We start from the raw sequence: 19,229 nt of genomic DNA, 5'->3' as shown, positions 1-19,229 counted from the left end.
AGTGACTGCATCGCGACAACGCGGCCTTCGAAGGCCTCATCAACCGGCCCCGTCGCCCATCATAGTGTTATTAGTTTCTATTTATCAAAGCTGACTGGTTGGCTTACGGCTTTCGGCTTGAGACGGTTGCTTGACCACTTTTTAACTTTTTAACTTTTAACTTAACCAAACTTCTTTCAATGCAGATATTTCAATGCGTTACTTTCAGATTTCAGAGGATGTGCAAGGGGTCGGGCCGCGGAATTCGGCAAGGCGTCCGGCTCATGAGACAAGACAAAATCCATAAGGAGACACAATCATAATCGTAAATATAATATAATGTAAAATACATATGTTAAGCCTCTTCGTGGCGCGTTCGGTTGGCGTTCGGTTGGCGGTCCGGCGGAGCGCATGTTACTGGACCCTGCCGTACGCTCGTCCCCAGTCCGGGGGCGTCTGCTACCTTGCAATACATGAGAATACATGGCCACACGTCCACATGGCCACACGTCCACATGGCCACATGGCCACATGGCCACATGGCAACACGGCCACACGGCCACACAGCCACATGGCCACATGGCCACACGGCCACAGGGCCACAGGGCCACACGGCCACAGGGCCACAGGGCCACATGGCCACGCGGCCACACGGCCACATGGCAACGCGGCCATACGGCCACACAGCCACACGGTCACATGGCCACACGGCCACATGGACACACGGCCACATGGCCACATGGCCACACAGCCACATGGCCACACGGCCACACGGCCTTACAGGGCGGGGCCCCCCTGGACGCTTCGCGCTGGGGCCCCGCCCAAAAAGGCCGGTAACTAGTCGGCCAGCACCCTACACGGAATCTGTTTTCAAAGCCGGTCGGCCTTTCTGGTGTTCCTGGACCTCTTTGCCGAAAACACGGAAATAGGCTTCGCACAATTTCCTGAGCACTGTGACTGGTGAACAGGCGGGCCTTATACTGCAAGCCCGGTTTCCAGGCGTCTTCTGCGCCTGAAAACATGCGAATTTACACTTAAATATCTTTCGTTTTTCCTCGAAAATGGCTTCGAGCTGCTTCGGTGGGGCACCCGAAGAAATGCTTGAAATGGCCCCAAATCCCTTCTGGATGCTCCGGGGCGCACAAATTTTCCTTTCGGGCAAAACAGAAAAATCCCAAAAACATCCAGGCCCGATTCGGAGTGAAGAACCCTGCTGCACAGGTGATCGAGTTTACTGTAATCTGAGAAAAATTCATTCGAGTTAACTTGTGGTCAAGTTTGGGACTTGTCTTCCCCTTCATTTTTCGTTCTCCGAAGGGGAAGACGTAGGGTCTAATTTCAAAGATGCTGTCCTGTTCAGCTTTTACCATCTAGCATGGTTGCCATCTTACAATTGTACAAGTGTGTGTGTGTGTGTGCCATCACGGTTGGGGCCGCTTCTTAAATGGTTTGGGTACGAGCCTGCATGGACGATAAACGTACTTCACGACACTAAAGTCCCCACAGCAACATATAGCTACGATACCTGTAGGTCTGGTTACTTTGCCAAGCGATCTAGGCGGGCAGGCAGCTGCAGAGGTGCAAACGGAGGCGCAGATGCATCTGCACCATATGGACAAATTCCTTGGGGCCCCCTAAAAATCTGGCCACCAGGAACTGCTTCACGGCCTTTAAAGTAACGCCCAGGTTGGCAACTCACCTGCCAGTTGTGGGGGGCGTTGAAGCAGGCGATTCCCTGTCCACCTGTGGCGCCCATGGTGCACGTGTGGTCACACTGATCCTTAAGATCGCAGCCACCGGAGATGTCTGCATGTTGCATGCCGTAGTTGTGGCCGATCTCGTGGAGCAAGGCTATCAGAGCCAAAGATGTATCTCCCGAAATCCACACCAGAGAAGTACCCCATTGGTTGACTGCTGTAAGACTGCCTCTGCTTGGCCCAAGTGATCCCAAGCCAGCAAAGCCGTTACAGCCTGTACGCAATGCACGCAATGCACGCTGAAACAGGGGGGTGTATCTTCGCCTGTGGCAGCTACCCTGCGAAACCCTGCCTTCCCCGGTATTTCGGGGCACCCTCATCCAGTCACCCTAGTCAACTTCTCAGTGGATTGCTCAGGTTCCGCACCCACCACCAGCATCCAACGAAATCTGCCGGGTCGACAGCGGCTCAACTCCATTCTTGGTCGGCTCGCGGGTTAACTTTATCTCAGGTTACCACCATCCATTAATCAGGGGCGCAATACCTTCCACCATCGGATAGACTTCTGACCCTCATGGGCATCGATCCCGGGATCTTCCGGGGGCAATGGTCGCGCCTTACCAGAAGTGCCAAACCCTACTACAATGTGTGGGACAGGGCATATCTTCACCCGTGGCCACAACCCGGCGAAACCATGCCTTCCCCGATATTTCGGGGCGCCTACATACAGTCACCCTAGCCGACATCTTAGTGGATTGCTCAGGTTCAGCACCCACAACTGACATCCAATGGAATCTGCCGGATTATCGGCAGGGCAACTCCTCTACTTGTCAGTTTATAGGCCTTCTTATCCTAGGTCATCACCGTCCATCGACCAGGGGCAATATTCCGGGGGCGTGGGTGTGTACATTACCAGTAGTGCCTGACCTATATGTACGGTTGTGTACGTGGTTATGCCTGAGCTTTATGTATGGTTATAACCATACACATAATTATGTGTAGCAGCTGGCCAATGAGAAGGCGTCTCTAGATGCCGACAGAGAGCTTTAGCATGTGTTTGCGGATTATGCCGTATTGTAAGACAGATACTCCACTTCCCCCCGTCTTCATGTTACACCTTGGGCCGCACCAGGAGCCTATGCCTACCTACTCCTACCCTCGGGCTGCTGCGAGTATTTCACATTAGCATCACGTCATGTCCTTCATACATGCGACTTGATAGCGTTAATGAATTTTTAGCCACTGAGGTTTCTCAGTCAAGGTCAGCCACAGCTCATATTCTCTGGCATGCCTTGATAGGTGGCTCTTTAGTAACTCCCTGTAGTCTGTCGAGCTGAACTGAAGACATTTAGTTAACGACATGTATGGTACCGTACTACCGGTTTTTACGGAAGAAAATGGTTGTATTTCCATCCACCATAAATAAATCGTTTGTGAGCCTGTAACGACGCAAGGCCAACCTGAGCATCCCGGGTTACGCCTTTGCTGTGTTACAGAGCTTGCCACACACAAGAATATGCTGCTTCGGTGGACAGCTAGCAGAATGCTGTTATCAAAGGAATCCTTACGGAAACCAGCCAGCAACCAGCTAGCAGTTACATATTATGACATTTGACCAAAAGGCAAGCAAATGAAGGAAGGGATATGTCTGGGAGTTGGAGGGCGCCCTATGGCAAGCTAGGCGGGGTTACGCACCCCACACAGGTTACGCACCCCACTGCCGGGGGGAGGTTACTGCTGATGAGGCCCATTGTCCACCCTAGCCCTCCCCTTACCCTCAAAGGAGGAGGGTGATGTAAGGTCGGTGATATTTTGTATCGCCTATAGACCACACAGGGGTTGTCATGTTATTATTACAAGTTACGGATTCCGCCAGGTTGTAACACCAGCAGGCGAAGTACTCAGGGAGATGCCAAGGGAGCTGAATCCTCCTGGTGTGGCCTTCAAAAAGCTTGTACACACACAACTACCCAGCCATCCGTTTCCTCGTTTTCAGTAACAAATTATCAATCGCCCCTCCCACGCATCCGCAGCTTACCAGGAGTACGGAAGGCGAAGTAGTTGGGCAGGTAGAGAACCCTGTGGTGGTAGTCTGACGCCGTAACATTGTATGTCTCGGCTGCCCACTCATCCAACCACTGATGCCACTTTGGAAGGTTGTCATTCTTGCAGTTGTTTGTGGTGAAGTTGTTACCGCTGGGGTACGTAATCTTGATGGTGCCGGTGCAGGGTACAGTCACCGGGCCCAGCACCTTGACGTTTTCAGGCAGCAGACGCACCTGGCCGTAGCTGCAGGTTCTGAAGTACTCTGCCAAGCTGCGGTTATTATACCCCGCGCCAACATAAAGAGCGGTGACGCTCTGTGCACGATTGAGGGTTGGTTGAGAGTGTATATGTGTGGGGGGGAAACCGCAGACAGCAGCGGCCGGCAGTCGTCAGTACATATGTTGTTGTAGCGCGATAGCTACACAGTAATGATGAGCTTAATAAGAAATATGCGAATCTAATTGTGATTATGAAATCTTCTGAAACTGATATGCCCGTCAAGGAATCGTTTGTAAGAATTCACCGGAACTGAACATCAAGGATCTGTACGACAGCTTTACAGAAATCCACAAACTTACTGAAATCGTCTTTGCTCACAAAACGACGTGTTGCTGTTTAGAATTCGTATTCTACACACGTTCGGAGCCCGGTTTTATACCGTGGTCGGGGCAGTGCCGGCCTGAGACAGACTTCACGTGTCTTTGGCACTGCACCGCACTACAACATATGTAGCAGCAGGTTGGTAAAGCTACGCTGACGCCTTTGTCAGTAAAAACGTTTGTTCCATCACCTATAGGCGACGCCCTCGTACAATAGGTAGGGACGGTCCCTATCTGTTACATGAGTTTGTCGTCTATAGGTGGTTGGAATTTTACTGACGCTATGTAGTAGCTGGCCGCTGAAAAGGCGTCTCGAGATGCTGGTCAAGCGCTTCGTGTGTGTTTGTAGATGATATGTGTGCCGTACTGTGTACCAGCTACTACATGCTGTACGACAGCTACTACAGCGCGACAGCTTCAACATCCAAATTTGTATGTGTTCAATTGGCCCAGAAGCCTTCCATTTTGTAACAACATATGTATATGTATTATAGTGTGCGTGTGGATGTACTATTATTGTATGTATCAAAGTCGGACAGCGAGGTGAAAGACAGAACTCATAAGGGACGGTTCCCAATACCAAGACACAAGGCGAAGGGATAGTTGACATCCCCAACCGATGGTGATGCAAATCGGTCGAATAAATCATGCACTGCATGGGGTTCTCCGATAGGCCCTAAGCAAGATCTATCCCGCCGATGTATCGCTGAATAATAATGTCCATCGCGCACCTGGGGAGTGAGGGTATTAGGAACACTGAAGCCACAAAAGGACGCAATATACACCAGGATTCGGGGCTCCGTGGGTGTGGTAATGGATTCCCCAAGCAGCCCCCGCCGCCTGCTGCCGCTGCTGTTGGGCTCCTCGCTCTCCGTGACGGGCTGGGCAATGGGCGCCGTACAGGAGTATATGACGCCTTCAACAATCCTATCGTAGGAAACACTTACATATGTACCCGTCGGTACTTGGTACGGGGAGATGTCAGCACAGAAGACTACCCGGTAAATGACGTCGTCATCCGGTTGCTGCTTCAGGTAGTAGACTGTTTCTTGCAACTCCAGAGAGGTAATGCTACCTGTGGTCAGTAATGTGCACATGTAAGGATTCTGCAGGAGCTCATGTGACGACTGAAAAGCGTAGGGTATTGGTGCGTGTTAGGTATTGGTACGTGAAGGCGGTTAGCAAGGTCATGAAAGCACGAAACGCTGGGTAATGTCAGGAAGGGGAATATTTCTTAAACACTTTGGCTTGCATGCATATAGGGGGATTAAGGCAGGCTGCTGATAATACGTACGACACATACTGGAAGGCATGTTATCCGGCGGTTCGATTCACTCCGTTCGTTCAGTGCTGCTGCAAGCAGTATTGTATGCTTACCCGTAATCACTCCGGGCCGATTATCACTTTGGACCAGTTGGTTGCCGCTCACGGTGAGCAGAAGCGGGGTCATCATCGTCGTCACCAGCAGCAGCAGCAGGAGGGGAGCAATAGTGGACCACATGGCGGTGGTAACAGCAGCAAGCTCCAGTACACCTTGTGCCACCGAAGCGACCTTCGTTAAGCAGGCTTACAGTCCAACTGGTCCTTCGAGGACGAATCACGCGGTCAAAGATATTGGGAGGCAGGCAGGCAGGCAGGCATTATCTTCAATATACAAATCTCAAGGTAGGAATATAGAGCTCTGGAAGGATAAATGATTATTTATATTCATTATCCTTCCAAATGGGTTCCGAATAATGGGCACGAAGGAAAGGGTTCAGCACCTCCTGCAGCAGCAGCTTTCGTCACTACAGTCTATGCTTCCCACGCGACCATAATACCTGCGTACCCTTCATTCATACATACGACTTCGTTGATAATATTTAACAATATTCCTTGCAAAAAGCGATACTAGCCAGCTTTATTTCTTGAAGCGAGATAACAGAGGGTCGCGTTTTTACGAATGGGAGGTCATTGGAGTTATTATTGGCTTACCGCTGGCTCATCGTTCGGGGGAGGGGTCTGAACGCCACCGCCCTTCCACTTCGCCGCTTGCCTTTCGGTTATGCCGCATACAGCAGGCGCGGCGTCTGCTGGCTACATGCATATCAAACGCTTGCACGTACGTATTCGTACAGCTTGTCGCTAGTTTAGCTAAAAGCATATGCACACGCACTCTGAGCGCATATGACCTTCAATCGTCTTGCAAGACCAGTAGGTGCCGTCTACTAAACAACTAAAGTTAGACACACCAATTGCTGTGTCTCGTGCTGCACCTACTCGTACATAATGCCGTGTTAGGTACTCACTATCTTAGCCATTGTTGTGCGCGTTCTTACTTTGTTTACTCATTTTTTACGTGACTGAAGCGGTTCATGGGCCTCCGGGTTCCTCTGATGCATGAACGTACGAGTGAGCGAGCGAAGCTTGTAAAATCCATTCATATACACATTGAGCGATTTATCTGCCCTCCAGGCAGCATATAACTTTTTGCTAGCGCTCAATCTCCGTGTACTAATGTTAGCACATTTGAACTTGGGCAAGAGTGAGGCAAGAAAGCTAAGTTAGGCAGGGCAAGCACTTTTAAAGATTTCTATTACTAATAATGTGACATACAGCGCCATACTTTTCCTGTTTATGTGCTATATACATCTCATATGTGCAACAAGTCGGCCACACCCTCGCCCGCACCCGGGAGAGGAGGTATGGCTGCGTCCCCAAGCTGTGGGGAACTCTGCCGTTGGGGAGGGGCCCCTTGGGGAGCCTGAGAATCTCCCAAAACGATTTTCCCTGGGGAATATTTCGCCGTGGCTGAAGCACCCTCACCGGACGCGCCAGAAGGTCGGGGAGTGACTCGCGCCGCCTAGCGCCGTCGATTTTTCGCAATCCCGGCGACCTTCCCGACGGCCCAGCACCATACCTGTTTGTACGGCATGAACACCCACAGTCTTAAAGCGCCGCAACAATCCACAAGAGCCGGACAAAACTTGAATATATATATCGCGTCCTAGTCGAGGATAGTTTCCGTGTTCACTTTCAAAAGTCCTAAAGTCGTGCACATAAATTGGGGTCTGGCCTTCGGCAATTCTTAAGGCCTATCACATAAAGCAATGCAAGCCTTGACTTTAGGCGATGTTCCTACAAAAGCCGTTCCCGAAGCCGCTTCTGCATGGCTCAGAAGGTGCGGCGAGGTTTTTCATTATTTAATTGTTTGCCAATACTCATAAGTTGCCATAGCTCCTATGTAAAAGATGGCAATACATAATGGTCGCGGCAGCCCTGCGCAAAGTCTGCGATGCACTGGAGCAGGTTTTCACCAAATTCTCTATGGACACGTCCAAAGGCCTACGTGTTAAGTGAGTACATTGATGGGTTGTTTTTATGGAAATTTTCCGGTTACCCCCCTCTTGCCATACCATAACCCTGAGGCTCCATGCTCGACTTTAGGCAACTCCCGGCCGTTGTGCTTGTTGTTGCGTCCCCGACGTCCTCGGAGATCGAGTGCCACGAATGGGGCTGGATGAGCACGAATGGGACTGGATGAGCACGAATGGGACTGGATGAGCGATCGTCAGCTTATGCCACACCTCGAGCACTTGGTGAAGAATGCGTACGCTGTGGGGCAGCTGCAGGCACCTGCAATGCAGGTCCGAGTCATAGCTCGGAAACAGCAAGCGGACGACGTCCAGCGTCCCGAGGCGGAATCCGACTTCGTAAGGAATCTAGGGCGATTGGCCTGGCAGGCAAGTTGGAGACGGCATGGTGCTGGGGGGCTGGCAACACCAGCCTAGTTCTTACCGCTGTACTATCTCCTGCAGATGGTCCTAGAGCCCGCCCTGCAGAACACGTTCGGCACTGCGGCGCAGTACGTACCGCATATGTTTAATAAGGGGGTCACCAAGGACCTCTCGGCCCCACATATTACAAGCTGGGTGCTGGTGGCCCCTGCCCCTGCGGTGTCAGTTGCATGGCCACACATGTTGCCCTGGGTTTCCCAGGCATTCCCTTGGTGAACGCACAGACTGTGGTTCTGTGCTCCTGTCTCCCTTAACCGTCTTCTAGTGGCTCTGACTCTGACACGCTTGCTAACTGTGCTTAGAATGGTGGAGACGGGAAGCAGGGAGACCGGCTGCCATGGCCCTCACACTGCAGAAGAACTCAGCCCCAGCCAACCACGGCCACACGACTGCGGCTCACCAGCCGCCACACGACTACTGTGCGGCCCACCAACACACCCCTATGGGGCAACATGCGCGCAACAGAACAGCACATGGCGCGAACCCAAGGAACACCCAAAGGCTCCCTGAACAAACTCATGCACTGCGACCAAACTACCTGAACCAAAGAAAAAAGGGGCCTGGACTGAGCCAGCAACGAGCCCTAGCCTACCGGAGCTCCCCAAGGCTGCACTACTAAGCTAGAAAGACCCAAACCGTGACGAGGAATCCTCCCCAACCCTCCCTCTGTCGACTCGCCGACTTTCCAGCCGCCCCTCAGCGGGCATCTGCCACTGGCCCGCCGCTGGCCGAGCCCTGCATGGAGGTGTCTGCAATTGACCAGCAAAGGAGGGGAAGAGGGGTGGTTAGGAAGCGAGGAGGAGAACAAATGCAGACCGTGGGGGAAGGTGGGTGGGGAATAGTTAGCTACAAGCTGAAGCTTTATTGAGTGAAAGGCAGAATGCCTGCAACGAAGGAGCTGAAGCATGATATACTCGCCACTCGAATACGGTTGTACAACAGTCACACAGAACCAGACTTAGAGGCTCTGATCACTTCACTAAGTCGCATCTAAGTCAACAATTCTGTGCTCCTGTCTCCCTTAACCGTCTTCTCGTGGCTCTGACTCTGACGTGCTTGCTAACCGTGCTTAGAATGGTGGAGACGGGAAGCAGGGAGACTGGCTGCCATGGCCCTTACACTGCAGACCGAAGAGATACCCGCTCACCGGTGAGGCCTAGGCGGCGGGAGACCTCCAGTTTGGCCGCAGTGTCGCGCCGCGTGTAGTGTTGCACCATGTAGTGCTGTACCATGGCATCCGTGCGCCAGCGGCCATATGCCTTGTGCAACTCTGCCGGCACTCCACGGTCCACTGCCGTGCTGTTCCCGCCTATGCACATGGAGTGCGCCTTGATGTGCCGCGTGATGCCTGCCAGTGATACCATTCTCAGCAGCCGTGTGCGGAAGGCCGTGTACGACAAAGAGTGCACTGGCGCCTCCCGTGTGCCAGTCAGAGGGCCCGAGAGGTACCCGCCACACTGCATCCATTGGACTGGTCTGAGGAGCGGTCCCACATATTCATCTGCTGTCGATGGCCTTCTGGGGTAGCCACCTTGCACCAGCAGGCGTTCTGTAAGTCCGAGGGGGCAGCAGGGACCTCTGGAGCATGCAATGACAACCCAGTGGCCTACCATCAGCTGGTCCGTCTTCGAATGGGGAATGAAAATCTCCATGTGGGATGCTGAAGTTAAAAGTAGATTTTCGTGCACGCAAATTTCTGCAGCATCATCGAACCGGAGAAAACCGCCAAACATGATGGCCACAGCTGCCACCATCATTAAATAATCTAGACGCACCTCGGGATTTGGAAGGCCCCACTAAGCGGGCCAGCACTGCAATGTCTTCTGGCTCCAAGGCATCATGCTGCAGCGGTTTACCATGGAGCCGCTTTTCCGCTAAAGTCCAGACAATACCACATGCAGTATAATCTGTGGGCGTTGCTTTTCCTGCCATGCGGAAGTAGGTGCTGATTGCCGCACTGGTGAGGTGAACACGGCTGGGCCCAACACTGTCAGTCTGTGACATGTTCAGCAGGAACAGCAAGTAAAGAGCTACCAGCTCTCCCGGAGTGGAATAGATGTCGCCCAGAAAGGTGTGAGCCTCCCACCAGCTGTGAAACTGGCGCCACGTGGCACATACTCCTTAGTAGTCCTGGCCGCCAGTCATTCTGGTGCCTCCTGCGCCAGTTGTGTGGTGAGGGCTTGGAGGTCTGTGGTGGTGTCGTCCCCCAGGGGGCCCAACAAGGCCCAACGTGCCGCTAGGTCTGCGGGAGACGGGCGACCGGGTCAGCATGGATGCAGACGCGTGTTTTGCTGGGGCCGGAAAAATCTAAGAGAAGCACCAGGGTGGCCCAAGCCGCCGCACCTTTGGGGGTCGTGTTGCCGTCGGAACCCGGCAGGAACAGGTCCACCGCCTGGCCCAACATCATGACTTCGTGGACAAAGGGTTCAAACCAGACACCATCTGCAGGATCCTAGCCCACCAGTCCCTGGTCGGCCAGTGCGGTGTGATCAGGCACACGTGGGCCTTGCAAGCCTCTGCGTGCATAAGCACCTTGAGGATCAGGCTGAAAGGCGGGTTGGCCCAGCAGCTACACCCCCATGTGAAGTGGAAGCATCCACCCCTGCGGTGTCCGGCATGAAGAACCTCGATTAGTACAGGGGGAGCTGTCGGTTGGTATGTGAAGTGAACAAATCTACATCGAAAGGCCCCCACTCGGTGTCCAGCGAGCAAAAGACGGCGGGTTGGAGCATCCAGTTGTCTGTGTCCTTCAGCTTCGACAGAAACCGGCAAGTCTATTTTCTTCTCGAGGCCGCCACTCGGCCTGCAGGCGGATGTCATGCACGAAGCAAAATTCATGCAGCTTGCATGCCACCGTGAAGGAATTTTCAGCTTTCGCGGAACCTTTGTTGATGATGTTTGCGGTGTTGAGGTTATCTGTCAGGACCTTAACTGCCCGGCCTGATAGGCCCGCGGGGCTATTGAGGGACTGGATGGCTAGGAGGATGCCGCGGAGCTCCTGCGGTGTGGATCCCATCCCGCTATCTTCGGGCTGCCAGCTGCCTTGGGCCACGGCGGGCTTGCCGTCTAGAACCGTCCCGGCACCCCTGCCGCCTAAGGAAGCTGCAGACTTGCCGGCCGCATCACAAAAGATCAAGGAATGCACCTGGGTGGGAGCCCATAGGTGACGGCGGCCGTTAAATTTATCGAAGGATTTCTGCCAGAAATCTAGCGCCTCACGCGCTGCTGGGGACAAGGGGAGGTGGGAACCCCAAAAGCGAGGTGAAGCGAGGTGCACAGCAGAGGCAAGGCACACCCAAGGGAAAAAGATCGCTACGAGGAGTGCGTTGACGCGGGCCCAAACCGCTAGGAACAAGATGCAAGACGACGGCTAGATTACAACAAATGACATCCTTCTGCACCGGCCGGCGGCCACCCCGCCACGGGAACGACTTAAAAGCGGATTACACTCTCACTACACGTCAAGACGAAGCGGCAAATTGACTCAGTCTCTGACGGACAAAGCAGCTGGCCAGTCGGCCCGAACGTCTGTGGGCAACGACTAGCGATGGTCCCATTGGAAGAGGAGAAAAACCGAACAACCGAAGAATCGTCCCTTAGCCCGCCTCGATACAAAGCCCAGTGCACCCGAGGTTCGGTGGCATGAAAACGGGGCAAATAAGGACGCACGCGGGTGCGTTCATGAACTCCGCAAAGAAATCTGAGTCCTCAATGAACGTAAGCAGCATAACGAATGACGAGGACGAAGCACACAGTGATGGGTCGATAAAGCGCGCGCGGGCGTACAAAAGAAGAAGCCAATGCACATTCGGGCAGACCACGAGTGAACTGACACGCTTGCAGGCACACAGAGGAATGAACTAACGCGCTCACGGGTGCAACACTTGAAAGCCAAAATGCGCGCAGGCGTGGCCAACTAATCACGAAACAATGGCGCGCAGGCCTATGTGTAGCGCTTCAACGGCGCCTCTTCTCATCTCGCGAGTTGCGGCCAAGGTCATCCTCGCGCCTCTTGGTGTTGTATCTGGTGCTGCCGCGTGCTCCACCTCCTCTAGAGCCGCCTGCACCGTCTCCGCCTGAGCTGTGGCCGCCCGCGCCCCGCCCGAGCGGCTGGCAGCACGCATTAAGGCTTGCTCTTTAACTCCCTCCACCAGTTTCCTGGGCTTTTTCTTGTCACGGAACTTGTCCTCGTTGCATAGTATGCTGAAGCAGATGTCTGCAGCCGAAAGGCCGAAGCATGGCTCGGCTGCCAGGGCATTGGTGACCGCCATGCCCACTTCTGTACGATGCACCATCCGTCTGAGGACCTTAATTGCGCCCTTCACGTCCTGTGGAGCGTCGTCCAGCAACACCAATGCCAGTTTACCCTGTGTGGCGAAACCGTGAAAAACCTGCTTGCGGAAACCTGCCGAAGTGCATGTGGGCGCACAGTGATGAGGCCGAAACACATGCGGGCGAACAGTGATGAGGCCGAAGTGCACACGGGCGCACAATGATGGGGCCGAAACGCACACAGGCGCACAGTGATGGGGCCAAAGCGCACACGGGCACACAACCAGATAGCCAAGGTGCACGCGGGTGCAGCTCACTGAAAGACGAAAACGTCCGAGGCAATGGTGTGCGGGCCTGTGTAGAACACTCAATGACACCGCTTTCCATCTCGTGCATTACGGCCAGCATCATCATCGCGCCTCTTGTAGTCGTGTCCAGAGCCGCCACACGCTCTGCCTCCTCGTGAGCCACCTGCTCCATCGCCGCCTGTGCTGTGTCCGCCCGCTCCCCCACCCGAGCAGCTGGCAGCACGCTTTAGCGCTTGCTCGTTGACTCCGTCTACTAATTTGCCGGGCTTAGTCTTGCCTCGAAACTTGTCCTCATTGCACAAAATGCTGATTCAAAAGTCCGCAGCCGCAAGACCAAATTCTCGGCTCAGCCGCCAGGGTGTTGGTGACCGCCATGCCAACCTCCACATGGCGAACCATAGGCTTGAGGACTCTCATGGCACCCTTCACGTTCGGCGGAACCTCCGTCATTTGTTGCTGGAGTGGGGTGATATTCCGCTGGATTAAGGTGTTAACCAACACCGCTCCCACAGCGGGGCTCACTGTTGCTGCGATTGCTCCTTGTTCAATGTGAACTTGAACTTGAAAGAGAAGGTGATGACTAGGTAGGGCTTCAATAGCGAGCACAATGCTCTGTCCGACATTACTAAGCAAATAGTAAGCTACAAGCTGAAGCTCTACTGAATGAAAGGCAGAATGCCTGCAACGAAGGAGCTGAAGCGTGATATACTTGCCACTTGAATACGGTTGTACGACAGTCGCACAGAACCAGACTTAGAGGCTCTGATTGCTTCGCTCCGTCGCACCTAAATCAACAAATCTACGGAAGGAATTGTGTTTGCAGCTGATGTGATTGCACGTGATGAGCGGTATGCCACCAAGGTGGCAGAATACGTAATGCTATGTTTCCCTGTTTGGTACCTTCACACATCCATTTTGCCTTGCAGGCTGCGAGCCACGAGGGAGGAACTGATGCGTAATTGGAGGTGAATATGCATGTAGTCGCTGCATGCTTTCAACATCACCAATCATGTTTTTGGATGTGAGTGGCCAAGCGGGCAGGGGCACGCAGCATGGCAGCTGATTTGCTGGATGGGGATCTCAGTGATGCAGAGGACCTTGAGGAGGATGTGGTCGACGTGGGCGGCAGAAACGGCAGGTCTGCCACAGAGCAGGTAATGTGTGGTGGTGGCACATCGGGCGTTATTGCATTGCTGACCGATGGTACCCATGTGCAGGGACATGGGCGGTCAACCAGCAGCCGTGTGCCTTTGAGCGTTTCAACACACGGAAAAAGATGTCCGAACTGAGGGCTGCACTAGTGGAGATGGGTGTGAGGCTGAGCCGGAAGGAGTTGGGTGCAGCACTCAAGACTGCAGGGTTATTATGGGGCCAGCCGACACTGCAGCAGGTGGGCCAAACCTCATCATGACTGTCTTCTTAGCACATGAGGCATGCTGTGAGCCATGGAATGCTGACGAGGTAGTTCGTAATGCAGATGACTTTCAGCAGTTCGACCAGCTTCATAAGATGTTCGGTGAGGAGGAAGCCATTGGCATGGTAACCGGCATGGCTGGCTTCAAGACAACAGTCGCGACACGCAAGAAGCTTGTTGATGCTGGGCTATTGGAGGCACGAAAATTGGGTCTGGGCGTTCTTGTGACTAGGAGAAAACATGTTTTTATGAGCTCTCCCCCTGCAGGCTGGATGGGGGCCGAGGTCTGGTCATGCAGTCAGCACTGTCAGCACTGATGATGACGGTGTGTAGCAGCCAGTACACAGTACGGTGCTATAAATACGCGCAGAGCGCGTCCGCCAGCAACTCGAGAGACCTTTTCAGCGGTCAGCTGCTACATTTGGTATCGAGACCTCGTGAAAAATCACGATCCTGAAGTCGTCGGTTCAACCCCCACCGATCACGTTCGAGTGGTATTTCGGGTGTGGCGACTCAGTGAGCGAATATCGCACAAAAACTATAAAAGTAGCTGAACCGACTGGATTGTCTCTGTGCCTGAAAAACCTGAAGGCTAGGCGCATGAAGTGGGCTTGGCCACCCCACTGCCCGAGGGTAGGCGAAGGTAGGCACAGGCTGGCGGTATACGAGGCTCTAAGGGCCCGGGACGGTTCCCTTCAAAGGGGGGGGAATGTAGCAGCCAGTACACAGTACGGTGCTATAAATACGCGCAGAGCGCGTCCGCCAGCAACTCGAGAGACCTTTTCAGCGGTCAGCTGCTACACGGTGCATCATATTAAAATGTAGTAGCAGGCTGCTGAAAAGGCCTCTCAAGATGCTGGTGGTCGTGCTTCGCACATATTTGTAGAGCTGTACTGTGTACCAGCTACTACATTCCCCCCCCCTTTGAAGGGATCCATCTCGGGCCCTTTCTTTCTTCCTTTCGGCAACTTATACCACCAGCCTGTGCCTACCCTCGGGCAGTGGGGTGTTCAATCCACGTCACGTCATGTGCTCCCTTCACATGCGCCTAGCCATCTTTAGTTTTTTCAGGCACAGAGACAGTCCACTCGGTTCAGCTACATTTTATTTTTCGTGATAATCGCTCACTGAGTAATCTAACCCGATAATCCCCCAAGCGTGGTGGGGGTTGAATCGACGACTTCAGGATTATGAATTTTCACGAGGTCTCGATACCAATGTAGTAGCTGGCCGCTGAAAGAGCCTCTCGAGATGCTGGTGGTCGCGCTTCGCGCGTATTTGTAGAGCTGGTACACAGTACCAGCTACTACATAAACCCTTGAATATATTCAAGCGCAGGAGAGGATGGGGCTGGAGGCACTTGCAGCAGTCAGAGTGGTGGCGCCGATGACCTGGACCCTGATGCACCATGTGTGGTATGCGGGGAGACAGAAGAGGGTAGCTGGGGTGACATGCTATTTTGTGATGGATGTGATGCTTGCTATCACATGACTTGCCTGACATTACCACTAACCAGCAATCCGTCTGGGGACTGGTATTGCCCATACTGTGAGCCTGCTGTAAACATGGCTGGTGCCGCATTTGGCCCCAGCACAGCAGGGCCAGGTGCTGAGGTGGCAGTTGCGCCAGTACGGGAGGTGACCCCATCACGGCCTCCAGCAGCCGCCGAGTCAGCACAACCCTGGGCTGCAGCCCCATTTGTGCCAGGCCATGTAGCAGTAGCACCAGGTCCCCAGGATCCGCCGCCTCTACCACCCCCTCAGACTCCCACCAGCACAGCAGCTCCCGCTCCGGAACCACTGCCAGCAATGTTGGAGGCAGCAAAGGCGGCGGGCCAGGTGCCTCACCACTGTTACTGGCACCAACACTCCCCCTCTTTCCCCCATGTGTGCCGTAACGGTGGCGGTTGGAATAGCAGCCTTGATACAGTGTTGGGTTGGCAAGACGGTGCAGCTGCAGCCTCCCATGCATGCTGAATTGAGCCCCCGCGGCAGCAGTGGGGATGATGGGGTGTTTGGTGACAACACGGTTGCTGCTGCCCACTCATGGTCTAATGGGCCCCACTATCCCCACTATCGGCGGAGGCGGTAGAAGCGGTGGCGGCGGAAAAAATGGCGACCAAAGCAGTGGCGGCCAAAGTGGCGGCGGCCAAAGTGATGGCGGCCAAAGTGGCGGCGGCCAAAGTGGTGGCGGCCAAACAGGCGGCGGCCAAAGTGGCGGCAGCGGTGGTGATGGGACTTTGAGAAGTGAGATGACACGGCTTCTGCTGCCCATTCACACCGTGCTGGGCCCTGGTGGCGATGGAATGATGTGGTCGCTGCCGCATATCCATGCCGTGTTGGGTCTTGGTGTGCGTGGTGGAAGCCACCGCAGCAGAAGCAGTGGTGGTGTAAGTGGCTGCTGTGGAAGTGGTGGAGGTGGAAGCGGTGGCGCCGGTAGCAGTGGTGGCAGAAGAAATGGTGGTGGAAGAAGTGGCAGCAGTATCGACAGCAGCAATGGGACCTTAGGAGGCGAGCTACTGCAGCTGCAGCCGCACCTGCATGCTATGTTCAGCCCTAACAGCAACAGTGGTGGGGGATGGGAAGTGGTGGAGCAGGTGGAAGGGGCAGCATTGGTGGGACTTAAGGGGGTGATGTCACGCCATATGACGTGCTAACAGACATAAGAAATGCGGATGGATCACTGTGGGTGAATAGATGATTATACAATAAGAGCTCTCCTTAAAGCTCCGGCTTGACTTGGCTGGCTCACTCCAGCTTCGTTAACTTGATTTGCGCGATCGCAGTAGGCGAGGACGGGCTGGGAACGGATCCCTGTCGAGCCTAGAGGTAGGAGCACTAAGGGCGGACCTGATGGAATGCTGTGTGTACACTCTCTGTCTATCCTGCTCGTGCTGCTCACTGACGGGTTCCAGTCCTGGGTGAGGCTGCTGCTGCTGCTGAGCAGGGAGGGGCGGACCCTTCTTGACTCCCTTTTGTTGCTTTGCGTGACCTTTCCTAGGGCGCGCTGGGGCAGTTGAATGCTCGATGGACCCTGGGGGCCGAGCTGAGCGGTGGGGATTGACGCGACGTAGAGAGTCCGCCAGCGCTCAAAAGATGATCAGACTCTTACAAGGCTCTAGTGAGAGCGCAGTGTTCAGTGATGTCCGGGGACACTATCTCACTGATGAGTCTGTATGGCCGGAGCCTGTGTGCACGTACGATAGTCCTGGGACACACACCAACGCTCGGAGCGCAAAGATTAATAGTTCTCCAACAGCTAGGGCTCGGCACACGGATGCACCACTAGAGCCACCACTAGCTGGTTCCACACTTAATATAATCACACAAATGTGCCCGATGGGCGCGTGGAATGCCAGACAACACCCAGGAGCTCGGAAGCTCCGCACTGAAAGGGGTGCTTCGGCTACGAATCCTGACTCACTGCTAGCCAGATCAACCAAGCCAAAAGCTCACAAGCTGGATAATAACAGCAGCTTTGCGGCAAATCAAAAGAAAATAAGAACGCAACAAGTAGGCACTGATGCCACGGATGGCTGCTGCCGGAGGGTTGACGCGCCCGCGCTCCTCACGCTGGTCGGAACCAGGCGAAGAAGTAACTTGAGGTCGATTAACACTGCGTATTCGATGTGCCTCGGAAGGCTAACGAGCTGTGTTGGCTTAGTGCGCGGACGCGAAAAGCCTAGCTCAATAGATGGGTAACACCTATTGGAGAATTGGCGACGGTGACGGCTAACGCTGATTGTTATTCCGGAAGGATTGCCGGTGGCGAAGATATTTAGCACGATAAAATGTTACAAGTAATGTAAAGAGTATTGTTAGCGTTCGGCAGGACTTGAGGAGATTCCTGGTAGGAATACCGATCGTTGTGAGATAAACTAATAGGCGCAGTCACCGCCCTAAATACCGGCGCTAGCGGAAAACTCGTACATTCCGCGATCTAACTGCACGTACATTCCGCGATCTCACTGCGCCGTCCAGACGGTGCCCTAATGTCTATCACTTAGCTACCGGATATGCATCGGTAGCCCCATAAGGTTCTGGGGTAAGTCTTCCCCATTAGTCAGGCGCAGACCCGGGGTCAAATCCCCTGGTCGACAACCACACGAGTTGGGAGAGGACCGTTTCCTCAACACGCCCCCTCGGGCCGTATCCCAACGAGTACCAAGTTCATCTGCACATCTCACACAAGGCCCATAGCATCTCGGCAACGTTTGAACTTCACCTCGCCCAGAGCCTTCGTTAGCACATCCGCTACCATCCACTCTGTAGGGCAGTATTCCAACTGCACCTCACCGCTATTCACCCTCTCACGCACTATGTGATGCTGCACGTCGATGTGCTTCGACCGAGCAGACGTAATCGGGTTGTTTCCCAAGCTAAGCGCCCCCTGGGAGTCTATCTGGATTTTCACCGCGCTCTCAGGCAAGCTCAAATCAACCATCAGCTTGCGAAGCCACAAAGCCTCACGAACAGCCGCCGCTGTAGCTTGGTACTCAGCCTCCACCGACGAAGCCGCCACAGTACGTTGAAGTTGGCTGCTCCAGCTAATCGCAGCCCCATTAAGAGTGAATACGTAACCGGACGTAGAACGCCGCGTAACTGGGTCTCCTGCCCAGTCCGAATCACTGTACCCGGACATAGCAACGTCGCCAACACCCCCAAAACGCAATCCTAGTTCGCGTGTACCCGCCAGGTAACGCAGAACGCCGGTTGCCAAGTTCATGGCAGTCTTCGTGGGTGCGGCCATATGCCGGGACAAAACGCTCAATGCATATGAAATGTCAGGCCGCGTGTTCGTCGCCAGATAGTTCAATTCTCCCACCAAAGCCCTATACTCTGTGGGATTGCCCAGCAGCTCCTCTCCGTCCCCCTTAGGAGTGTACCTAAAGCCCGGAGGCAAAGGGGTAGACCTCGGCTTGGCGTCAATCATCCTATGACGCTCCAACAGCTGCGCAATATACCTATGTTGCGACAACACTATCTCACCCGACTTCTCCCTCCTAATTTCCATGCCCAAAAACACCTTCGCTTCTCCAAGGTCGCGCACCTTGAAGACCTTCGCAATTGCGGCTTTAATTGCCCGGACCATTTCCGGGTCTTCCGACGCAACAATTGTATCATCTACGGCACCAAAGC

The 19,229-nt window shown here is 54.1% G+C and overlaps 4 protein-coding genes across 4 annotated transcripts; 1 reads left to right on the top strand and 3 right to left on the bottom strand.

Annotated features, from left to right (window-relative positions):
- Window positions 1-439: 439 nt before the first annotated feature.
- VOLCADRAFT_35465 (uncharacterized protein) lies at window positions 440-763 on the top strand (the record flags this gene model as incomplete). The annotated part of the gene is made up of 1 exon (XM_002946278.1): window positions 440-763. A coding segment is annotated over one exon (324 nt), but the record flags the coding sequence as incomplete, so codon positions are not given.
- Window positions 764-1,516: 753 nt separating this feature from the next.
- On the bottom strand, window positions 1,517-5,822 carry VOLCADRAFT_86484 (uncharacterized protein; the record flags this gene model as incomplete). Its single annotated transcript, XM_002945919.1, has 6 exons — window positions 1,517-1,549; window positions 1,679-1,950; window positions 3,715-3,928; window positions 5,053-5,202; window positions 5,269-5,396; window positions 5,699-5,822. The coding sequence occupies 6 exons, from the start codon at window positions 5,820-5,822 to the stop codon at window positions 1,517-1,519; spliced, it is 921 nt and encodes a 306-aa protein (XP_002945965.1).
- Window positions 5,823-7,679: 1,857 nt separating this feature from the next.
- Window positions 7,680-13,300, bottom strand: VOLCADRAFT_86483 (uncharacterized protein; the record flags this gene model as incomplete). The annotated part of the gene is made up of 11 exons (XM_002945918.1): window positions 7,680-7,836; window positions 7,888-8,036; window positions 8,099-8,136; window positions 8,174-8,251; window positions 8,498-8,537; window positions 8,690-8,832; window positions 9,245-9,646; window positions 9,873-10,092; window positions 12,144-12,502; window positions 12,883-12,983; window positions 13,200-13,300. The coding sequence occupies 11 exons, from the start codon at window positions 13,298-13,300 to the stop codon at window positions 7,680-7,682; spliced, it is 1,788 nt and encodes a 595-aa protein (XP_002945964.1).
- Window positions 13,301-15,419: 2,119 nt separating this feature from the next.
- Window positions 15,420-16,062, bottom strand: VOLCADRAFT_86482 (uncharacterized protein; the record flags this gene model as incomplete). Its single annotated transcript, XM_002945917.1, has 2 exons — window positions 15,420-15,489; window positions 15,605-16,062. 2 exons carry the CDS (start codon window positions 16,060-16,062, stop codon window positions 15,420-15,422), a joined length of 528 nt encoding a protein of 175 aa, XP_002945963.1.
- Between the last annotated feature and the right edge of the window lie 3,167 nt (window positions 16,063-19,229).

The sequence above is a fragment of the Volvox carteri genome, assembly GCF_000143455.1.
Source record: "Volvox carteri f. nagariensis unplaced genomic scaffold VOLCAscaffold_1, whole genome shotgun sequence".
NCBI classification, from domain to species: Eukaryota; Viridiplantae; Chlorophyta; class Chlorophyceae; order Chlamydomonadales; family Volvocaceae; genus Volvox; species Volvox carteri.
The sequence above is the reverse complement of the archived record's forward strand: the minus strand, read 5'-3'. Positions and strand labels throughout refer to the sequence as shown.